Source organism: Amblyomma mixtum, chromosome 4 (genome assembly GCF_055824585.1).
Source record: "Amblyomma mixtum isolate Tamu chromosome 4, ASM5582458v1, whole genome shotgun sequence".
In the NCBI taxonomy this organism is placed as follows: Eukaryota; Metazoa; Arthropoda; class Arachnida; order Ixodida; family Ixodidae; genus Amblyomma; species Amblyomma mixtum.
The window spans coordinates 73,048,683-73,071,024 of NC_143015.1; the positions used below are offsets into that span (position 1 = coordinate 73,048,683).

Sequence of the window (22,342 nt, forward strand, 5' to 3'; positions counted from 1 at the left end):
TGTCTCTTTTAACCGATCCCCTCGACACTCAGTTCTTATCCCGAGTCAATTAAATGAGGCGACATAGGACTGGCTGAGCTGCACACACCTTGACTGCCTCATTACCACCAAAGTGCTTTGTCTTGTGTGCAAACACATCGATGCCGACATAGACGTCGCTCTTGCGGTTGCCAGCATGGCTCGCAGACTTCTGCAACATCCCTTCGGTCCAGCCGTATCTGAGGAAGATGCCGTCACAGAGGTCGAAGAAGCACGCATTCTTCTCGTTGAGCTCGCTCTGCCAGTCCAGCCTGCCGTCCAGCAGCACACTGTCGTGCCAGACGACCAATGAGCCGGGCACAGAGCGGTGAGTTTCCGTGGTTACGGCCCCGAGGAAGTCCAAGAGGAAAGGGCCACAGGTCTCGTCCTGGAAACAGGCGCCACGATGGAATTCATCTCAGTCTGCTTTGTGCTCATCAAGCGCATGACTGGCAAGCGGCCTTGAAACACTACTGTCTGTATTGCTACACTTGCCGTAAAGGCATTTGCCATCCTACTAGGCTAATGTAGCATCCATATTACCTTTGTCGCACCAGTAAACAAAATCTATTGCCAGGTGGTGGTTCCATTATTTGAAACACAAAGCACTCTATGCACCTCCTAACAGGACTGAAAGAGAACATGAATAAATGTTGTCAGTGGCCACTTATAAGGAGCGGAGCAGGTGCCTACTATGGTGATGCAGGAATATGTGCAATTGAACATGCTCATAGAATCCACAGATCAATACGAGACGAACAGGACTCACTCCGTCCCCACTTCCAACCTGAAGTGCCTTCTTGGCACAACAGTCCAGTCACAACAAACAAGCCTAATTGCTGAAAGAAGGCCTCGTTGTCCCCCCCTTACATGTCCAGTGGCTTCGTCTCTGTCAGAAGAAAGCTGAATCCTTTATGCAGATGCTGTCCTTCAGTCTTTATGAGATTCCAGTGCTTCTATTAGCCATACACATCCTCGCACCTAAAGGGCTGCCCAACTTACATCATCACAAATCCTACCTTCTGTGCTCTGCAATTGCAAGCATTTTGGTGGACGGCACCTGAGCTCTGACCCTTTGTGTCAGCAAGTTAATGCCTTTACCAATTCTCGAGGTGCTCTCAAACAATTATACAAGTATGCAGTGCGATTCTAGTTGCATCAGTCCATCCACACTGCCTCCCACTTCTACACAGTACCTAGATCCATCCGAACACTGTAGCTCACGTATACTGTCACGCTGTGCACGTGTCTCCCTGCACCGAACTGGCTTACACACTTCTACCTAATTTGTTCATAATTTTATAACTTCCTCCCTCCAAACCTTGAAAACCTTCTCCCCTCTTTCTCCTGCACTTAGTGGTATACTATAAAATTAAAGAAATATAAGATCTGTCCCTCAAAACTTTGGCTCCCTATAAACTCCAGAGGGAAAAGAAAGGCTGTAGCAGCAACAGGTATGTTACGTGGTGTTTGGAGCAAAGCAGTAAGAGAAGCAGCACAAGTTGATGACACAATATATGTGTAGTTGTCGATACAACAAATACTAAAGTCTCAAAGCACAGGCTTAAAAGCGGCAAATAAAATAAGGAGAGTTCATGCAGTGATGCAAAGTCGAAATGACTGAGCTATTGACAGTTCTCTAGGATATCTCTAAAGTACTCAAATGATATCATCTCCAAGGCCAACTGCCAATGGCAGCTGAAACGGCATGTGGTAAGTTACAGTACGCAGGGTTCAAAATCCCAAAGCCGCACTGAAATAATGAGAAATGATACATAGGAGGGCTCTGGATTAGTTTGTCTAGGAGTACATCAACATCGTTGACCAGGGTTACATCAACCTCGTGCATGAATCAATGCTATGCATTTGATTCCTTAACCACCTCCTGCACTGCGACTAATGTATGCCAGGAAGTGAGACACAGTTACAAATGACACCAACCATCCCACACTTGATGTTGATGAGCCATCCATCAAACTTGCATGAAGCAGCGATGTGGGCCAGCTGGGACGCAACTATGGACACAAGGTCGCCTTTTCTGATCTTGCTGAGAATCTTGGCGCCTGGACCTGGCTCCACGATAAAGGCCCCTGAAAGGCCAGGACCACTCAGTTAATGCAGGAACCTACACCTTGAGAATATCCACCAAATGTGACATTAGCTGTGCTTTTCAATTCAGACCTCCTTTGCTTTTTACTAACGCAGGCCCTACCTTCACAAAACCAGACTGTCATTACGCATTATTCATGAAGCGTACAGTATAGAAGCTGGTGAATCTGCAGAGAGCATCAACGCATGCCAGCAAGTCCCAAATTAAGGTCCCTCAGAGAATTTCAAAGCTGCAACATTTGGTTCCAAAAGCATCGCAAATATAAGTGACACACAACAAAGCAGTGTAGCACAATGAAATACAGTAAAACAGCCGACCAAACAATGCAATTCTAATTTGTATCTCTTATCCACCTGCGTTAACACTGCTTTGAAACTGTAACAGGGACAAGAATTTCAGCTAATGGCATCCACACAGAATGGAGCACCTTGCATTACAGCTCCCAGAGACGAGCAACAATACATGACGTCTCTTGCTCATGAACAAGGGCAGGCATTCAAACTATTAGTGCGAAATATTTCTGCATATTTCTGCATAAGAGTCAAGTGACATGAGGGGAGCAGAGTGGGTCAGGGAACCAACACTAGTTAACGATGTCAAAATCAAGAACGGGCAAAGGCAAAGCATGTAGTGCAAAGGGAGGATGACTAATGTTTGTTAAGGGCAACAGACTGGATTCCAAGAAGGGGTTGGCAGAAAGTTAATTGGGTGGACGAGGTAACGAAATATGCGGCGTTACGGTGGGCGCAGATGGCAAAGGACAGGCTTAATTTGAGAGATACGAGGGAGTCCTTTGCCCTGCAGTAGGCAGCGTTAGACTGATGATGATGATGATGAAAGATACTTTGTAAGGAACTGCAGCCAGTGATGCAAGGTGAGCTGCAGGAGAGCATCAAGAGAGAAAACTCCGTTTCAAGCATTCGCACTGGTGCCCAAGGAAAGCCCCTGTTGCTCCTCACGGGCACGCTCAATTGGGAGAGGCAGCAAGAGGTGCTGAAGCTGCTGTGTTATAGGGCAGGCTTGCTCAACCAGAGAGTAATGTGAATGCTTTAGAGCATCGTACAACAGCTGTCTTGTGTGCGAATACTTTTAGATGCTGTGCACATTGAACTGGAAGCCCGTGTGGAGGCAGGAATTCGGCATACTGCACTTGACACACGAGATAAGAACATTTCCAGTACTGCCTCTTTTATGCAGTGTTAGGTAAGCAACAAATGTTTTATTCTGAGTACGTACACAAAATCCTGACTGCTGTTACAAGCAATCAGGATGGTACATGCTCCCACGATCAAGGACATCACTGCCCAGTTCCCCACACTGCTAGTTCAGACACAACACCCCCCTGTACTTTGAAGAGTGCTCTTCCTAGAGGTCTAAACTCCTGGTGGTCGACGCACTCGGTATGGTCTCTCACTTGTTGATAGCTTTGACTGTCTCAATAAAGTTGCTGTTACACCTTCCAGTCACCATCCTGGCAGCAGGCACTGGCATGCGTTCAACTCCAATCCTAGTCTCCAGGTTTTTAACGTTTGGAACATTTTATTCCTGGCAAACGGTTTACTGATCTTGAAAAGTTTGTAATAAACCATAAAAGGCCATGATTATACCATGAGGAAAACACTGACGATGGGAGCGACCAATATTCAGCACTGTGCTCAGAAAAAAAAAAGTACCCAATCTGCAGCACCTGCATGCAAACATCCTGCTGAACCGTGGTATGAATTGAGCGACCCACCTAAAACCTTGACGCCATGCTTATGGCCAGCAGAAATCCACCCGGGAGGTGGGATCGTGACAAGGTGGTGTGAAGAGTAGACGAAGCTGTTGATCAGGTGCCAGTGGTGGAACCGGTAGCTGTCAGAGTTCTCACATCCGTGGATGAACCTAGTAGGAAAAAAGTGGTAGCCTTCAACGTCTGCTACCGTGAATAAGAACAAAAAACACAATGCTGCCGGCTCACAGGTGTTCACACACTTTAATAGGAATTAAATGTTACAATTCCAACATATGACACAATTCAGCTAATACAGACAGCAAGGCATGCAATCGCAGGAAATACAAAATAGCATATGCTAACTGCCTTCTTTCATAATTAGCGCGACTAACAGCCCCCAGTTCCTCTTCGGGGTCCCATCCCTGCAAAATTTGTTTTCGTTCTTACTCCAGAAAAATGCACCAAGTCCATATCCTAAGAAAGTGCAATTGGCCAACTTCGGATATTTACACAAACGTGCAATCGCTGAACGAGCGTGCTACGCTCGTGTCACGTTCATCCTTACGCAACCGTTTCGCTGCCCTGCTCGTGTTCAACTTGCACGCAATAGTAAGTACTACTTTTCGGCATCGAACAGAGGTACTTTTTTTTTCCTTCAAGAGTTGTCAGTTTTGACCGGTTAGATCACGTGTGTAGTGCTGTACCTGTCCTCCAGAGAGCCTCCCATCATGTCGAGGCAGAAAACAATCTTCGGGTCATCAGGTTCGCCCCGCTTGACGTCTCTGAGCGGTTCGACAGCATATGGCAGCGGATTCTTGAAGCCCAGAAATTCCTCCAGTGTCTTCAGCGCGGCGACCTCCGGATCAGACATCGCGTCGATGGACGTCCGAGGTAAACTTGCGCGGACCAAAATGACACAGGCAGCAAGACGGAGCACGTTCTAGACCAGCACAAATATGCCGTTTCTGTACTCTGCATTACTTGGAACACTTTTCTTTTTTAAAAAACCCGCGAAACAGCAGCTCAAAGCCGAGCGAAATTATCGGGCACGACAAACCACAAGCGTTTGTTCCAATCGTTTAGAACTTTTCAACACTCAAACCTTTCGATCCGCTGATCCTTTTCTTTTCACAATTCACACATGGAGCCGAAGGAATCTAGATGTCTTCATAACTGTAGGTGCATCGTCAACGCTTTGAAAATCGTCTCGCCGTAATCGTCTTGTTTCACCCGGGGCCGAACCTTGTCATTTGTCATCGAGGGAAAACTGGCGGCGCTACGCTTCATCCACCATAGGGTACAGTGTTTTGAAACTCAGTGGCACAAGCGACGCTCTCCTTGTGTGGCTTATAAAACGGTTGCCGCGGCGTGGCGCTAGCGTAGACTCCTGGAGCAGAAGTCGGCGCACTGTTGGTGCGCGCCAACGGTACGAACGGCGCGTGGCTACGAGAAGCCGATGGACTAACCGCAGGAGTGACGTATTGAACTCATATATAAAGTCCGAATTAGCAGGAGAAACCATAGGGTCATTTTTTCACCTACACTGGCTACACTGGTGTAGCAAGTGTATAATGAAATCAATAAACACTGGCTACACTAGTGTAGCCAGTGTAGGTAAAAAAAATGGCCCTAATGTATATGGCGCACTATGGAACAATGTGAATTAAATGCATGAATGGTCTTCATTTGTAGAATGTAAGTGCCCGCGGCCTGATACTATTTACAGCGTGTTCGGCAAATAAACGCACTCCGTAGAATGCACCTCACAGCTAAATCGGTCAATCTTTCGCGCTCAAACTTCTCACAGAATTGGGATTAGGTCTGCGGAATTGCTTTATACCACATTTGTTCAGGGTATTTGCCTAAATCGATAAAAAAAACGTCGGATATTCGCATCGACAGCGGCGACGATAAAACGAAGCTGGCTGCTCTCTCAGTGATTGCACCGGTGGCGCCATCTTGTTCGTCGGCCGCGGAGATTCAGCCAACGAGTGCTCCGCAGATGCACCGAAACCCCTTGCAGTTCTCGGCGCTCGGCCAGATGGAGCCATACGACTGCGACCCGCTTTTGAACTTAGGAACGGCGAACTAAATGGGCAGCAATAGACGTTAGCAAGAAAATGTTGGAATACTGTGAAAGTATACTTTGAGAGGCAATGAGAACAACTAGTTTATATACAAAACTTAGCAATAATGAGTAAATAACCAAAAAGAAATTCGGAGCCCTTTAAGTCTGCTTACGTGGAGGAATATTGCGAAAGCATGCGTTTTGAGGAAAGGAAAGGGCGCAGTAGAGCTCAGATCTTCACATATCTCAATTAAGCACGCAACTGAAGGTGCATGTTCATCGGTCTGAACCCCTGTTGCAAGCTGGCCTCTAACTTGACTAAAATGTACAGAGAATTCCGTTTTTATGTGCGGGAATTTAAAAAATTCCTGTGCGCAAACTACTGGCCTAATCGAGAGCAAACTTCGCTCACGGGGTAGCATATTATGGTCTACGTTATTTGAGATGTAATTAAACGTCGGTACTTGCCTGCATTTCCTGAAATTAAGAAGAAACTGCTGTCAACTGCGGGTAAAGCTGTCGCAGACGAGAGCTATACGCGAGCCGAGCAGCTGGTTTAGGGTGCCTCGATGCGCGCGCGCTCCGTTAGAGGGCGCGCGCGCATCGAGGCACCCTAAGCTGGTTTGACAGGGCGCGCCATCTGCCGGAAGGCGACATTCGACGAGCAGACGAGCCGGGACGTCGTTTGCCTCGTCTTCCGGCAGATGGCGCGACCTGTCAAACCAGCTGCTCGGCTCGCGTATAGCTCTCGTCTGCGACAGCTTTACCCGCAGTTGACAGCAGTTTCTTCTTAATTTCAGGAAATGCAGGCAAGTACCGACGTTTAATTACATCTCAAATAACGTAGACCATAATATGCTACCCCGTGAGCGAAGTTTGCTCTCGATTAGGCCAGTAGTTTGCTCACAGGAATTTTTTAAATTCCCGCACATAAAAACGGAATTCTCTGTATAAGCTACTTGCAAAGAGAAATGCTATGACACGTACGAAATGCTGTTCCACAAATGGTTGCTAAAAATTTTGTTGAAGAATGTATTCGGGAATGCTGCCACCATACTGACGTCAAACAGTGATTTCGTCTGCAGCTGCTACATCTGTTGCTTCGGCGGACGAGGTTTTGCACTGCGCATTTCTCTCTACCATTACTCCTCTCTGCTGTCTGCATGTGGCAGCGAATGTCAATCATCTCGAGTGCGACGTCTTCACTCTCCAAATTAAATTCTGCGTCAACCTGTCACGTCATATGTCGCACGTTAGAGGTCTGGGTTCATTTGACTTCAATATGTGCTTTTGATGATATGAATTCTTATGACGCAAGGGCATCTGCGGCTAAATAGTGCCATGGAAGGTGTTTTCTTCTACTCGAGGTGGGATCAAAGACCCATTTTCCAAGCTTTTCACCCTAAAGAAGCCGAGCACCAGACCAGGGGAAAGCTTGTGCCCATTGTATCACTGGTGGGTACCCCACGGCACTGGGGATCGAACCCCGCACCTCCCGCATGCGAGGCGGATGCTCAAACGAACACGGGTCACCGCTGCAGTCTATCCCCCCGATGCTCTTCGTTTTTATTAAATTTTCTTTTGATTCTGACGTCTCATGACCGAAGACGTCACAGGGGACCATCTTCCGGCGACACATTTTGCGGACACTTCCAGCGTCAACATAGCCTTCTAAATAAGCTTTCGCATTAATAAAATGCAGCTAAATAGAATATCACATAGAAGTCTACAAGATGACAAGGAAAACCTCTTGTAGTAGACAGATAGCGTCGCATTAGCCTAGGCAAGAGAGGCTTCTTTCGGATGGTTATATAAAATCTTGGTTACATTTGGTATAGACTTGGTGTAGATGACTTGGAGATTTCTACAAGCACTTTTTGTGTTTTGTGGGCATGGCCGATTCACTGTCAAGCCTGTACTCGTTTGGCATGCGTGACATTTACACACTATGCCAAGAATTCCAAGTTTCACCTGTAATACAAAAATGGAAGCTTTCTGCTCAAATTGATCACAGAAGTTGACACCACTGCCCGGACAACCTGCTCGCCGTGTTGGACTAAATCCCCTTAATGTTTTTTGGTCTGATGAATTACGGACGACCGATCACTACAAGAATCCACCTTTTATAGGCCTGGTGGCAAGTGAATTGTTGGAATTCCCAATGTTTCTCACGATCTAAATAGCTTGAATTCCACGAGAACAAATGGTAAACACCGAGAATTATCGGAAAACATCAATCTTATATTTTCGATATTTACTCATTATGGCTATGCTTTGTACTTAAACGTTGTTCTCACTGCCTCTCAATGTATACTTCCCCAATATTCCAACACTTTCTTGCTAACGTACATTGATCCCCAATTTAGTTTGCCGTTTAGTCGGCGTTAATATTTTTCTTTTGCAGAGCGGTTGATGTGTCCACCGGCAATGTGAGCCAGTTATGAGTCTTTCCCGAGATCCAGTGAAGGGTATAGAAAAGGGATAAGGCTAGACTGGGAACTGGACTGTTTAATCTTATTCGCAGTATAAACACTTTCTTGGTTTTGAGGAAGGGAAGGCGCCTAACTGGCTCATTTTGTACGCCTTGTTATGAGCTAAGCAGACGCTGATATCTCCTGTGTTATTTAATAAAGCCATGAAATCAACGAAATTCTTTAAATGCCTCACAAAGTAAGAAGAAGTTTCTCATGCATGCATCACATGCACAGGGCTGACTAGGAATCTGCCTGTATGATACTGAAGCTGCACAGTATTTCACATTTGGGCACATATGACAAGCTTTATTAGCAAAGAAATCAAAACACTCCAAAATCACTGCCACTGATAAATGAAGGAAAACAAAGCACAGCTTACAAGACAAACAGCACGAAAATTATAACATGTTCTTATATCCTTACAAACTCTACAGTATTTCCACTTTGCCAACCGACTTAAGAAGATGCAATTGGGAAGCTTAGACATTTACTTCCGGGTTTGAGTTCTTTGCTGCCCATACTTCTCATCCGCTGCTGTGCCTCAGTGGTTAGGGCGCTTGGTTAGTTAACCGCAGTTCCTGGGTTCGAACTCGGCCGCATTTCGATGGAGGCAAAACACTGGAGCTCGCACCGCGCGCTGTGGCATGTCAGTGCACGCTAAAGAACCCCAGGTGGTAAACTATTCCACAGCTTTCCATTACACACCTCTCCCCATCCCTTTTCTCTTCCCTTATGGTGCAGTACAGGTGTCTGTTGAGATGCCAGACAGATACTGGGCCATTTGCTTTCCTCAAAAACCAATTTTTTTTTTCTTTTCATATCTCTCCTCCTTGCTCTGCAACACTGAAGCATCCTCACTAACACATGTTATAAAAAAGCTGTGCCATAATTGTCTTCTTGTGATCAAGGCAAGGGAAGCAATAACCGTAGCTGTGGACAATGTCATCTGTCGCCTTCTCATAAGCATATCCCTCTTTTCAGAATTCTTTCGAAATTCTGCCTCTGGAACCTGATGAAAGTCAAAAATCGACTTTTTTGGAAGCTCCAGCCCTCCACGAGACTTGCAGTTTACCAGCTTTGCATCTGGCTTGTCAATGATCTTAGCTGTTTCACCGAGACCAATCCTGTATGGTGCACATCACATGAGCTTTAGCAACTTGTGGCACATGACGCTCGTCACATAGTACACTAGGCAGTCAATTCCCTACGAGTGGGCATAAACATGGTTGAATACGTGTTCACATTCGATGTCACTTGAGATGAGAAAAATGAGTTTCGCATTCAATGCTACAGTTTTGCTTTCCTCTGGCTTGCTGTATTTAAAGGGGCACCACGATACTTTCCTTACTGCCGAATTATACATTAAATTCGCCATGTGTTCCATAGATCAGTGAAAAATGGATTATTGAAATTGGAGGATGCAAATAAAAGTTATTTCACTTTGAAAATTCAAATAAAGAGACCAGACGAAAACGCGTTTTACAATTGCCCAGTACTGATAATGGGCACTACCAATGAGAAGCGCGCCGGCAAGCAAGCAGTGGAAACTTGCAGGCAACTGTTGCTTTGCCGGGCAGCCCACAGTCGCACGTTTGGACGGCGTCATCCCCCGATGACGCGCCATAGACAGGGCAGGGGTGACGAGGTCAACAAACGAAGCTTCCCCATGTTTCTTTGAAGACGTTGTAGGTCTTTTGTCTTTATATTTACAGAAGGCAAAACACAGTGTTGTCCGCGTGCCAGGTTCCGTTTCCTGTTTTGTATTTTGTTATCTGCTTTCATATTTCTGCAAAAAAGCAGACGATTCACCTGTCAATAGTATGTAGTTATCAGCCTGGTCATACAGTTTGGTGTGTGTGTTTGCACATCAATAATCTGGGAATAAAAAATGGTGCTCAAAACGATTTCAGCTTTTATTTTATCAGAGAATGAGATTTTTTTTCGGCATCTCAACACAATACAGTAGAAATGCACAATACAAAATACACAAGCTCAATACAAATTATGCAAACCTGCATTTGACTTTTGAGCTTTACCTTGAACTATTGGCAGCGCGGCAGCTTCAAATACTTCTGCCGCTTCCTTTGTCCTTGACGCTCTCTGTTCACACCTTTTGCAAGGAATCAACATCGTAAAAGAATGTAAAACTTAAGCACAGTTGCCAAAAAGTATTTTTTCTGTGTTCGGGACACCCTAGCTGAGGATATGTCAAAGAGTGCAGACACTGCGCAAACTCCTGCATACTGTCTTCGTGCAGCTTATTTTTACTGAAAAAGGCAGTGAATGCATCCTCCATGACCCTTGCAGCCTTTGCTAGCTCATCACTGGGATAAATTAGCCCACGGTTATCAAAATGAGCTGTCAACCAGGAGTCGTGCACATCTTTTCTGGTGGTGCACAACAGGGCTGCGCACTGGCTTGGCTGCGCGGGGCTTTGCACTGGCTCTATGCCACTCCCACAGCAAAGGACCATTGCAGAAACTGTCTGTACCAGCAATTCTGCCTCGCTACGTGTTGTCAGCACCTGCTTGCTATGCTCCCTTCCTCGTAAGTGCACAGTGGCTAAAACAGTCCCTAGTGACGAACAGGACTGTAACTCATTTTAAAAGCTGTGCTTGTCTCTTTGAGCAACGAAAGGACGGAGACATCAGGGGAGCGAAACTGAGAGAAAACTGCCCTTTGAAATAGGAATAGGATCCGCGTGTAGTGGAAGCGCTGTTTTCGAATCAATTTCGGCCCAAATTATGTTGACACTGACAGTACAAATTGGTCTTGCAAGTAAAATATTCAACCCAGAAGGAAGACAACTTTGCATATAGGTGAATAATTAGCTGGAGGTTTCAAAAATCACAGTAAAAAAAAAAGCGATGTTTTGACAATTTTTTGGCTTCCTAAGACCTGTGTCCCCCCTTTACAGCCTCCAGCTTCTAGTGGGGGGAAACACTTAAGCAGGACCCAAAGAGGGCATGTAAAGTGCAATTTCAAACAAGAAGCTTCTCAACAAGGATACCAGATAATGCAACTACTGGCAAAGGTTAGCTGGACTAGCAACACGTGCCACAGGAATGTTGTCAGCTGGTAAGTAAGAACAAGATAGCTAACAAAACATGTTCTAAAAGAGTGCCACAACTTCACTCTTCCAGCTGTGATAGTCGCTTTGACTTTTTTTTAACACCGGTTGTTAGCAAATGCCTTTGGGCACAAGTCACACGACATTGTTTTTTTTGTGCTTGTGGTTCCGCCGCACATGTCTCTTGAGGTGTCCATTTTGTGCAAAGACCATAGGGCACAGCTCGCACTGGTATGGCCTCTCCCCCGTGTGGGAGCGGAGGTGGACTACCAAAGCGCACTTGTCATTAAAGGCCCGGCCACAGTGCTCGCAACTGTAAGGACGCTCACCCGTGTGAATGCGCATATGGACGACCATATGGCTCTTCACGGCAAAACCACGGCCACAGTAGTTGCAACTGTAAGGACGCTCACCCGTGTGAGTGCGCATGTGCTTGGTTAAACTCACCTTTTCTTTAAAGGCACTGCCACAGTGGTCGCAACTGTAAGGGCGCTCACCTGTGTGAGTGCGGAGGTGTGACACCAAGGAACTGGATCGTGCAAAGGCCTTGGGGCACAATCCACACTGGTGTGGCTTCTCCCCTGTATGGGAGCGGAGGTGGACTACCAGGCTCGACTTATCTTTAAAGGCGCTGCCGCAGTAATCGCAACTGTAAGGACGCTCACCCGTGTGAGTGCGCATATGGACGACCATACGGCTCTTCAGAGGAAAACCACGGCCACAGTAGTCGCAACTGTAAGGATGCTCACCTGTGTGAACGCTCATGTGCTTGACCAGGTGGAACTTTTTAGCAAAAGCACTGCCACAGTGGTCGCAACTGTACGGACAATCACCCGTGTGAGTGAGCTGCATGTGTCTGACTAGGACCCCCTTCTGTGCAAAGGCACTGGTACAGTAGTCACAACAGTATGGACGTTCGCCCGTGTGGATGCGGATGTGAGCTTTCAGACTGCTTCTCCTCTTGAAGGCTTTACCACAGTGGCTACACTCATGCAGTTTTTTAACCTTGGGTTCATCCTCGCGGTTACCCCCACTGGTAGCAGCAGCTGTCGTGCCGCGGCTCACAGGGCACATTTCTCCAGGCGAATTTTGTCCAGAAGCGTCTTGTCTGCTGTCTTCGGAGGTCAAGCCTGCGTGTGAACACCAGAGTAATTTCAATACGATGCAAGGTTGGCCTGGCCTGGTGCTAGGTTCTTAAGATAGTGAATGTGAATGGCAATGCTGCGCTAGATTGCGTAAAGTCAAATTTAGAAAGTGGGCTTTCTGCAAACCTTTTCTGCTCTGAATTCAAGATAAAGATGACAAAATTTCAGGTTGCAAATAGTTCATCGATAGGACCAAAAACAGAAGGCAGCTTTTTTAAAAACAAGTTAGCACTGAGTTATAACCTGCAGTACAGGAGACTGGAGCCATTAACTGGTGGTTTGGTGTATGGGGTTTAACGTCCCAAAGCGACTAAGGCTATGAAAGACGCCGTAGTGGAGGGCTCCGGAAATTTCGACCACCTGGGGTTCTTTAACGTGCACTGACATCGCACAGTACACGGGCCTCTAGAATTTCTCCTCCAAAGAAATTCGACCGCCGCAGCCGGGATCGAACCCGCATCTTTCGGGTCAGCAGCCGAGCACCATAACCAATGAGCCACCGCGACGGCCGGAGCCATTAACTATGCTACATTTACAATAAACACTTTATGTCCGTTTCCATGCACATCAGACTAAAACGAAGAAAATGTAACATGTACGGTTCACAAATTCCATGATGAAAAAATTGTCCGAGTGGCTACTAACCTCTCCACAACGGCAAAATATTCAAGTAAGAAATTTCACATACAACCACAAGAATATTTGCTGTTCAACAGTGAGCAGTGCAGCATTTGAAAATTAGCCTAAATTTTCAAAGCTAGTGCTTTCCCAACAAACCTCAAGCTAAAACATAGATCAGCCCTCTCGCTGCCTCAAGAAACTGCAAATAATCATGCAGACCTACAAAGTTATTTTCCTTGCTTTGTTTTTCGTGCCGTCAAAGTGACTGAGCCCTTCTTGCTGTGGTACTGCCAGTTTTCATTACCAAATCAGCAGTGCACACAAAACAATGCGAAATCAGTGCCTACCTGACAAGATGATAAACTGAAGTGCATCTGGCAGTCTAACTGCTCTAGCTCTTGGGCCAGGCTTGCCTCACTACATTAAAGTGAATTAATCATGATCAGCTTGCAGGTACGCGGGGGTACCCAAAAGAAACCGGACTTATTTTTGTTTGAACTTAATTGTTCACATCTTCAGCACAGACCTTCAATATCCTTCAAAGTACTCTCCACTTACAATGATACGTTTGTCGAATCTTTCATTCCATTTTTCAAAACATTGTTTAAATTCATCTTTTGGGATGCTTGACAGTCCCTCCGTCGTTTTTTTCTTCACCTCAGCAACATCAGCGAAACGCTTTACATTCACCTGTCTTTTCATTCTACAAAACAAAGAAAGTAGCACTTGGCAAGGTCGGGTGAGTATGAAGGTTGAGGAACAGAGGTCATGCCATTTTTGGTCCGAATTTGTCGTAGAGACAGGGCTGTGTGAGCAGGGGCATTGCCATGGTGGAAAAACCAGTCACCCGTCTGCCACAAATCAGGCCGCTTCCACCAAACACTGTTGCCCAATCTTTTCAAAACATCCAAACAGAAAGCCTGGTTAAATGTCTCACCCTGCGGAACAAATTCTGAATGGACGACTCCTCTCACGTCGAAAAAACAAATCAGCATTGTTTTGAGGTTCGGTTTCACCTGACGAGCTTTCTTGAGGCGAGGTGAATTTGAAGTTTTCCATTGGCATGACTGTTGCTTTGATTCAGGATTTAATTCAGGAACACTTGAGTTGTCCCCATAGCATCGTCCTTGAACATCTTTCTGAATATTTCAAGAGTTTCTGTTCCACTTTTTCCGAGAAAGAATCGGAATTTCACCGGCGCACGCTGTTCACGAAAATCAGCCATTGCAAAAACGACACTCACACAAAACAGTCGTCACTCTAAAACTCTGCCTAAAGTAGTCTGACCTCCTTCAGCGACGGCACTCGGCTTACTGACTCTGAAATGTTCGTTCTATGCGCTCCTAGCGGCAAAACGCGGTACCACAGAAGCTGTGCCGATTCAAAAAATTAGTCCGGTTTCTTTTGGGTACCCCCTCGTATTCAGCCAGGTTTTACAGTTCGCTAGGGGCAGAAGTTCGAAGCGCACAAATGCCTTTGTCTTGCACATATGGCACTCATTGGCAGCTCCTGGAGCCCAATGCACTGACTCTCAACAAGCAGGACAAATAAGCGAATGAATCTGCTTCACTGGCGCAACTGTCTTCAACTCAGGCCATAGGTCGGCACACTCACTCCCGAGTGCCCTCGTACTGCCTCACTCACACTCACGTCTGTGAGTAAGAGTGAATGGTCGCGAGTGTCAGTGGCGGATGCGAGTGTGGGTGGTCATGAGTGTGAGTGGAGTGAGTGAACGGTTGTGAGTGTCGATAGTCATCAGTGTGAGTGAGTGGTCGTGAGTGCAAGTGAGTGGATATGAGTGTCGGTGGCAATGAGTGTGAGTGGTTGCGAGTGTGAGTGGACGTGAGTGGACGCAACAGTGAAGTCGGTCCCTATGTTTTGTGATGACGATACCGGCTTAGCTATTTTCATGTTGTTGACAGCTGAGGGAAGCAAATATTCACTACTGATGGTGCTAGAGGAAGCATAAGGCATCATGCTGGTGTCTTTGGACAACCGAGACAGAGGATTCTGCTGGCACGGGAAAGGCAACCTTTCTTTGCTTTTGTGGTTCACTGTTGGCATGGGCACAGGCCTTTTACGGATGCCATAAGCCGCTAGGAGTTTTGCGAGATCCTTTATCAAATTTTGCATTGCCAATACTAAAAATATAAATAGAAGTCTCTTGCCACACTTCTTGCACGATTCTATCTCAGATACAAAGATTTGAGGTGGGGGGGGAGGGGATCGAAGGTGACTTTTCTATTTTTTGACTTACAGCAATGAAATTTGGCAGACTGGCTTAAAACAGCCTCAAACAATCAGATATAAAGTTTCAAGGAGTGTACGATGGAGGGATAGTTGGTAATGCATGAACTTAGAACAAAAACCACGCAAAGGACGATACACAGAGAAGAAGTAGACAGGACGAGCGCAAGTCCTGTCCTGCAGTTGCAAGTCCGCGCTCGTCCTGTCTACTTCTTCCCTGTGTATCGTCCTTTGCGTGGTTTTCGTTCTAAGTTCATGAAGTTTCACAATGACAGCTTCAGCAGTTTCCCTTTTATCACTGTTTATATCGCCACTGATTGGTTCGTACGGTGGAATGGCCTGACCTAACCCAGCTCTTGAACTGCACAAGCTTGGCTCAAGCCCGGAAACGACGCGAATAATCCTCTGGTACGTTGTGCCAGAGGATTATTGTTTCTATCAAGTACTTGAGCGAGCCCAGCATCTCAAATCAAGCATGTGGTTTTTATTTTTGGATGCATAGCATCAGACATGATGATGCCTTTGACGCAAAAGGAGACATCCAAAATGATAATATTTTATGTTTCAATTTGCGCCAGAAATGGCTGTCTCGTGCCGGTGGTGATAGTGAAGCACGTGGTGCTGTGCATTGTTTGCCGCGTCTGGGTTTGCGATAAAGGAATGTGCATTGTGTTTTTTTTTTCTGCCCTCACCACAACTGCAGAGGAGGGGGTGAGTCACACTCGCTACCCAGCGGGATAAGGGGAGCCGGACAGCGGAGGATTCCGAGAATACGGGAAAGGTCAAACCCCCTCCGGAAACGTATACGTCAGATGGCATCCCACTGTGCACGTTCTTGTGGCAAGGCAGATCCACATCGTGTGTCTGTTGACAGCTTGAGGCGTGGTCAACAGGACATTGCCACGCTAGCTACAGGCATAAAGACAGTTTGTAAGTGACGGTACTGAACAGATGGGCCTTGAGGTGGCTTTCCTCAAACCTGGATCAACCAGAGGTTGAAACAACCTGCACCAAGGGAAAGCGAGAATGTTCGCGAAGCTCGCGGGAGGAGGGGAGAATCTTGATGGTGGAAAGTGTACATATTTGTACAGATTTTGCCGAGATGAGTTATCTTCTTTCCAAAATCATTTATTGGCTATTTTGCCCTCTCCCAATTGTTGATGTTTTCCTTTCCCCAATGATTTATTGGGTGGATGTTAGTGCAGTTACCTGGCCGGTTACTGTTACACTGCTGCTTCAGCGACCCAGTGACTGCCTTCCTCTGCTGGTACTCATGTGGTGAACATTCCAACAAGAGGACTGCCTTCGTCTGGGTGAAGACAAGACCTCGTGTGGAAACGCTGGCAAGCACCCTCAGGCTTCTGCCGATGTTTTACAGATTAAGATAGAAACTACTGCTGAATAATATCTTGTACATTTTGCAATTCCATCACATGGAAATAAATGCTTTATAGTCATTCCTCATCTGCTCCGTTTCGGGTGTAGGGGCCTAGGTAAGAGGAGGTTGGGGGTGGGGCAGTGAGCTGAAACTTGGCTCATTCGCATGGAGAACCCTGCGTACGCCTATAGACACTCTTCAAAAACATGCCTAAGCATCTGAGCTAACGCTAAACAGGCAATCATCGTCTCAGCAGCAAGCGTGGGAGCACACGTAGCATTGGGTGCACGGAATATGCTTGACGCGTGACCACTTCCTTCGAGCATCGAAACTGTCAAAATTGGCCAAAGAGACCGACAAAGCACCGGACGGCTCACCACCACATCTGTGCGACTCAGGCTATGCGAGGGGAGCCACGAGGGCAGTCGGCCACGGCAGTAAATCTCTCATCTCCTCCGTTGTCAGCAAACAAGGAAAGAGTGAGGAACGTGAATGAGAGTGAGTGAATGGTTATGAGCGTGAGTGAGTCATTGTGAGAGCAAGTGGTGATGAGTGTGAGTGAGTGGTTGCGAGTGGATATGAGTGCGAGTGAGTGGTTGTGTGTGTCAGTGGACATGAGTGTGAGTGACTGGTTGTGAGTGCGAGGTCATGAGTGCAAGTGTGAGTGAGTGCTTGTGAGTGCGAGTGATGATGAGCGTGAGTGGTTGAGTGTGAGTGGTCATAAGTGTGAGGCTGAGTGAGTGGTTGTGAGTGCAAGTGGTCATAAGTGCAGGTGCGAGTGATGATGAGCGTGAGTGGTTGAGCGTGAGTGGTCATAAGTGTGAGGCTGAGTGAGTGGTTGCGAGTGCAAGTGGTCATAAGTGCAGGTGCGAGTGAGTGCGAGTGATGATGAGCGTGAGTGGTTGAGTGTGAGTGGTCATAAGTGTGAGGCTGAGTGAGTGGTTGTGAGTGCAAGTGGTCATACCGTATAAACGCGTGTAAGGGCCGCACTTTTTTTTCCAGATTCGGGAGCCAATTTTCGGGGTGCGGCCCATACACGCGATTTAGAAAAAAAAAATTTTTTTAAGCAAAAACACAGTAATCGGGGAATGAACGGCATTTATTCTGGTGCACGCTCATCCCAAACGAAGCCGCGCAGCATGTCCGCTGTCAACGCGTAGCCGTTGTTCCGCATTTCCATCACTAGCAGAGCAGTTCCGGAAACTCGCACGGCTCGCCTCGGAAAGCGCGTTTTTTGCAGCTTGTGTTTCTCAATGCACCCTTTTGATTGCACGGTCATCGGACGCACTTCTCGGCCACGTCGAGTTCCCTGCCCGCCGCACGCTTGCCGCCGCACGCTTGCCGCGTTCGAGAGCTAACTCCCAGCCGTGTAGCTGATAAGGTGCTTACTCGGCGGCAGCACGCGAAAGCCACAACTACTGCGAACGCGCTAATCCGCCATAAAAGGCTGGAGCTGGCGATACTGATGCTGATTAGATAGCAAGAAGGGGGGGGGGGAAGAAAAATGGACGATGATGATGGCTGCGGCCTCGGGCGCCATCCATGGACGGTTTTTGGAAGCTCTTGTGCGCGTGCTTGGCCTCCGCGATCGAGCGCACCGTTCGCAGCCGGAGCCGATCGCGGAGGCCACGGTGCGTGCATTTAGAAGGCTATTCCCGCCTGGGTCATGGAAAGTTCGGGTGCGGCCCTTACACGGATTTATTTTTTTTTAAACATTGCCTTCGGGAAAACGGGGTGCGGCCCATACACGGGTGCGGCCCTTACACGCGTTTATACGGTAAGTGCAGGTACGAGTGCGAGTGATGATGAGCGTGAGTGGTTGAGTGTGAGTGGTCATAAGTGTGAGGCTGAGTGAGTGGTTGTGAGTGCAAGTGGTCATAAGTGCAGGTGCGAGTGATGATGAGCGTGAGTGGTTGAGTGTGAGTGGTCATAAGTGTGAGGCTGAGTGAGTGGTTGTGAGTGCAAGTGGTCATAAGTGCAGGTGCGAGCGATGATGAGCGCGAGTGGTTGAGTGTGAGTGGTCATAAGTGTGAGGCTGAGTGAGTGGTTGTGAGTGCAAGTGGTCATAAGTGCAGGTGCGAGTGAGTGCGAGTGATGATGAGCGTGAGTGGTTGAGTGTGAGTGGTCAAAAGTGTGAGGCTGAGTGAGTGGTTGCGAGTGCAAGTGGTCATAAGTGCAGGTGCGAGTGATGATGAGCGTGAGTGGTTGAGCGTGAGTGGTCATAAGTGTGAGGCTCAGTGAGTGGTTGCGAGTGCAAGTGGTCATAAGTGCAGGTGCGAGTGAGTGCGAGTGATGATGAGCGTGAGTGGTTGAGTGTGAGTGGTCATAAGTGTGAGGCTGAGTGAGTGGTTGCGAGTGCAAGTGGTCATAAGTGCAGGTGCGAGTGAGTGCGAGTGATGATGAGCATGAGTGGTTGAGTGTGAGTGGTCAAAAGTGTGAGGCTGAGTGAGTGGTTGTGAGTGCAAGTGGTCATAAGTGCAGGTGCGAGTGATGATGAGCGTGAGTGGTTGAGTGTGAGTGGTCATAAGTGTGAGGCTGAGTGAGTGGTTGTGAGTGCAAGTGGTCATAAGTGCAGGTGCGAGTGAGTGCGAGTGATGATGAGCGTGAGTGGTTGAGTGTGAGTGGTCATAAGTGTGAGGCTGAGTGAGTAGTTGTGAGTGCAAGTGGTCATAAGTGCAGGTGCGAGTGAGTGCGAGTGATGATGAGCGTGAGTGGTTGAGTGTGAGTGGTCAAAAGTGTGAGGCTGAGTGAGTGGTTGCGAGTGCGAGTGATGATGAGTGTGAGTGAGCGGTTGAGTACAAGTGGTCATAAGTGTGAGTGAGTGGTTGTGAGTGCGAGGTCATGAGTGCAGGTGTGAGTGAGTGGTTGTGAGTGCGAGTGATGATGAGCGTGAGTGGTTGAGTGTGAGTGGTCATAAGTGTGAAGCTGAGTGAGTGGTCGTGAGCGCGAGTGGTCATAAGTGTGAGAGTGAGCGAGTGGTTGTGAGTACAGGTGGTCATGAGTGCAGGTGTGAGTGAGTGGTTGCGAGTGCGAGTGATGATGAGTGTGAGTGAGCGGTTGAGTGCGAGTGGTCATAAGAGTGAGGGTGGGTGGGTGGTTGTGAGTGCGAGTGGTCATAAGTGTGAGGGCGAGTGAGTGGCTGTGAGTGCGAGTGGTCATGAGTGCAGGTGTGAGTGAGCGGTTGTGAGTGTGTATGAGTGTGAATGAGTGGGTGTGAGTGCGAGTGGCCGTGAGCATGAGTGTGACTGAGCCACCTCTCATGGTGCCGAGGTATGAATCAGAGAGGCTTCATGCCTGTGTCATTACAGTAACCCTTGATGCCTGTTGTTCACTCTTCGCAAGCAAACTTTTAGCAGTTACCTTCACCGCTGCAACTGTTATTTGCAGACTTGTTTCCAGTCTTGTCAGCTGCACGCTCTATGGAGAGTTCTCCCAAAAGGCAAACACTGGCCACTGATGCGTCAAAAGACAAGAAGGAGATGCCGATTTCTTCGAGAACGGCATTTGGCACGCTGTTGGTATCCTTCACCTGGAATTTTCTGAAAGCAAAGAGGGCAGCTCTCAATTAAAGAACTCCATCTGAAGGTTGTAGGTAGTGCACTGGAATCACACTTTACTGTGTCAAGAAAAAAAAAAGGTGTTGTCTATGCTTTCCTATCTGGACACCCAATTCTTAAAATGCAAAGCTATTTCGATACAAATGCGGTTGGGCTTTTCCACAAAGCTGGACCACTTTCGGCATGAACAATTTGCAGAAATAAAAAGAAACTGACAGGTGATTGAACCCACAGAATGGATTTCAAGGAAAGGAAAACAGCCAGCTCTGGCCACTGAGGTGTGGAAAGACGAAATTGGAATCATACAGGGGAAGGGCAGCCACTGCTGGTTAGGATGTAATCGGAGAGGGCCCTTTTTCTGCAGAGGATGCAATTTCAAATGATGATGAAGATGACTACACACCTTGTCTGCCAAGAGGACTTGGCAGCACTTGGAGAGCTTTGAGAAGAAATGTGTTGCGTTGCCTCACACCACTCGCCTTCAGGCATGGAGGCTGTGGCACCCAGCAGCAGCTTTTTTTTCTCTCCCACTGCCGTCCGAACGACCAAGACGAGTGCCATGTCAAGTGTCTCGGAGCTGCCCGGGTACATCTGGAAGGTGTAGCTGACACTCAGGGAGCCCAATGCGATGTCGCACGCAAACAACCTGTCAAAGAAAGCATCGCACAGATTTGTAGCACCTACCTTGAGAGAAAGTCTAGCAACCTACATGACACTGGAGGTTCAAAGAATATAAGCCACATAAAAAGCGTCCCAAGTTACAAAAAGGATACCCCCCCCCCAAAAAAAAACACCATCTAACTGGAAAAGTCTCAAGGAATTGAAGTGCGGCTGCGACTATAAGGAGAAACGTACAACTGCTGAAAGCCACATTCACTGCTGAGTGTTCAGCACTAAGAGTGAGTGATACCCTGAGCCGCGCTGCAGGGTTCCAATCGAAACCCCTACTGAAAAGCGCAATCAATCCGAAACCAATTTCTGCTGGGAGAAAAACCGGAAAAACAAATGCCAACCCGACTTCAAGAACACATGCGTACTAAAAAGAGCTAAGACCCAAATAACCAGAGAAATACCTGAAGCTTTGGAAATTAGGAAGCGTGGCAAATCTTGCATCAGTAGCAGTCAGTGTCTTTATCGGCAAAGGAGGTAGCATTTCTGGGGTCCAGTGCACAAATGGTACTTGTTCTCACGAGATTTTTTTATTTATTTTAGTACATAAAAACTCACGTCAAGCACATCTCGTGCATGACAAGAGTTTTTCTTCATGTTTATCTCATGGCCGCAGATATATAATTCATATAAACGCATATCAGGGCCACACCCGTGTATGGGCCGCACCCTCTTTTCCCGAAGGAAATAGGTATTAAAAAAAAATCCATGTAAGGGCCGCACCCAAACTTTTCACGACCCACGCAGGAACATCCTTCAAAATGCACGCGCCGTGGCCTCCGCGATTGGTTCCGGCTGCGAGCAACTGGGCGCTCGCTCGCGGAGGACACGCGCACGCACAGGTGCTTCCAGGTGGCGCCCATGGATGGTGCCCAAGGCCGAGAGTTATCATCATCATCGTCAACTTTTGTGGCGAAAGCAACATTACTGGAGCCCAGCTGAGCTCATCGCGTATGCTCGTGGCGGTGCAGCTACCAAATGACCTGTTGCCTAGCAACCGCTTCAGCTGCACCCCAACAGGTGGCACTCGCCGCTGCCGCCTACACACTCAGAGGGCACCACCCTCGCACAGGCGCTAGGTTTCACAGCTCATGACAGCGTCATGCCGGCTCCCTGTGCCGGCCAGGGAGCCGGTACGAGCTAAACCAGACGCTTAACCACAAGCTAACACCGTAAGTGGACAGGCAAAACCGGCACATACAATCTTGTGCCGCTGCCTAGCAACCCGAGTAAGTTCGGACGGGCGTCGTGCCATCTGCGCAAGAGGTTGC

General features: G+C 47.6%; 2 protein-coding genes across 4 annotated transcripts in view; both read right to left on the reverse strand.

Annotated features, from left to right (window-relative positions):
* Window positions 1-4,763, reverse strand: part of LOC149346994 (uncharacterized) — a 125,567-nt gene extending 120,804 nt beyond the window's left edge. The window contains exons 1-4 of the mRNA XM_089541459.1: window positions 4,547-4,763; window positions 3,864-4,012; window positions 1,960-2,108; window positions 89-406 (exon numbers count right to left, since the gene is read on the reverse strand). Of these exons, the coding sequence (XP_089397585.1) occupies window positions 89-406; window positions 1,960-2,108; window positions 3,864-4,012; window positions 4,547-4,713 (783 nt within the window). The 5' untranslated portion in view covers window positions 4,714-4,763. The remainder of the gene's footprint in view (window positions 1-88; window positions 407-1,959; window positions 2,109-3,863; window positions 4,013-4,546) is intronic.
* Window positions 4,764-8,662: 3,899 nt separating this feature from the next.
* Window positions 8,663-22,342, reverse strand: part of LOC149346997 (uncharacterized) — a 62,823-nt gene continuing 49,143 nt past the window's right edge. For all 3 annotated transcript variants that reach the window (XM_089586820.1, XM_089586823.1, XM_089586822.1), the window contains 3 exons: window positions 20,806-21,048; window positions 20,206-20,384; window positions 8,663-12,584 (listed from right to left, as the gene is read on the reverse strand). In XM_089586820.1, the coding sequence (XP_089442946.1) occupies window positions 11,590-12,584; window positions 20,206-20,384; window positions 20,806-21,048 (1,417 nt within the window). In that variant the 3' untranslated portion in view covers window positions 8,663-11,589. The remainder of the gene's footprint in view (window positions 12,585-20,205; window positions 20,385-20,805; window positions 21,049-22,342) is intronic.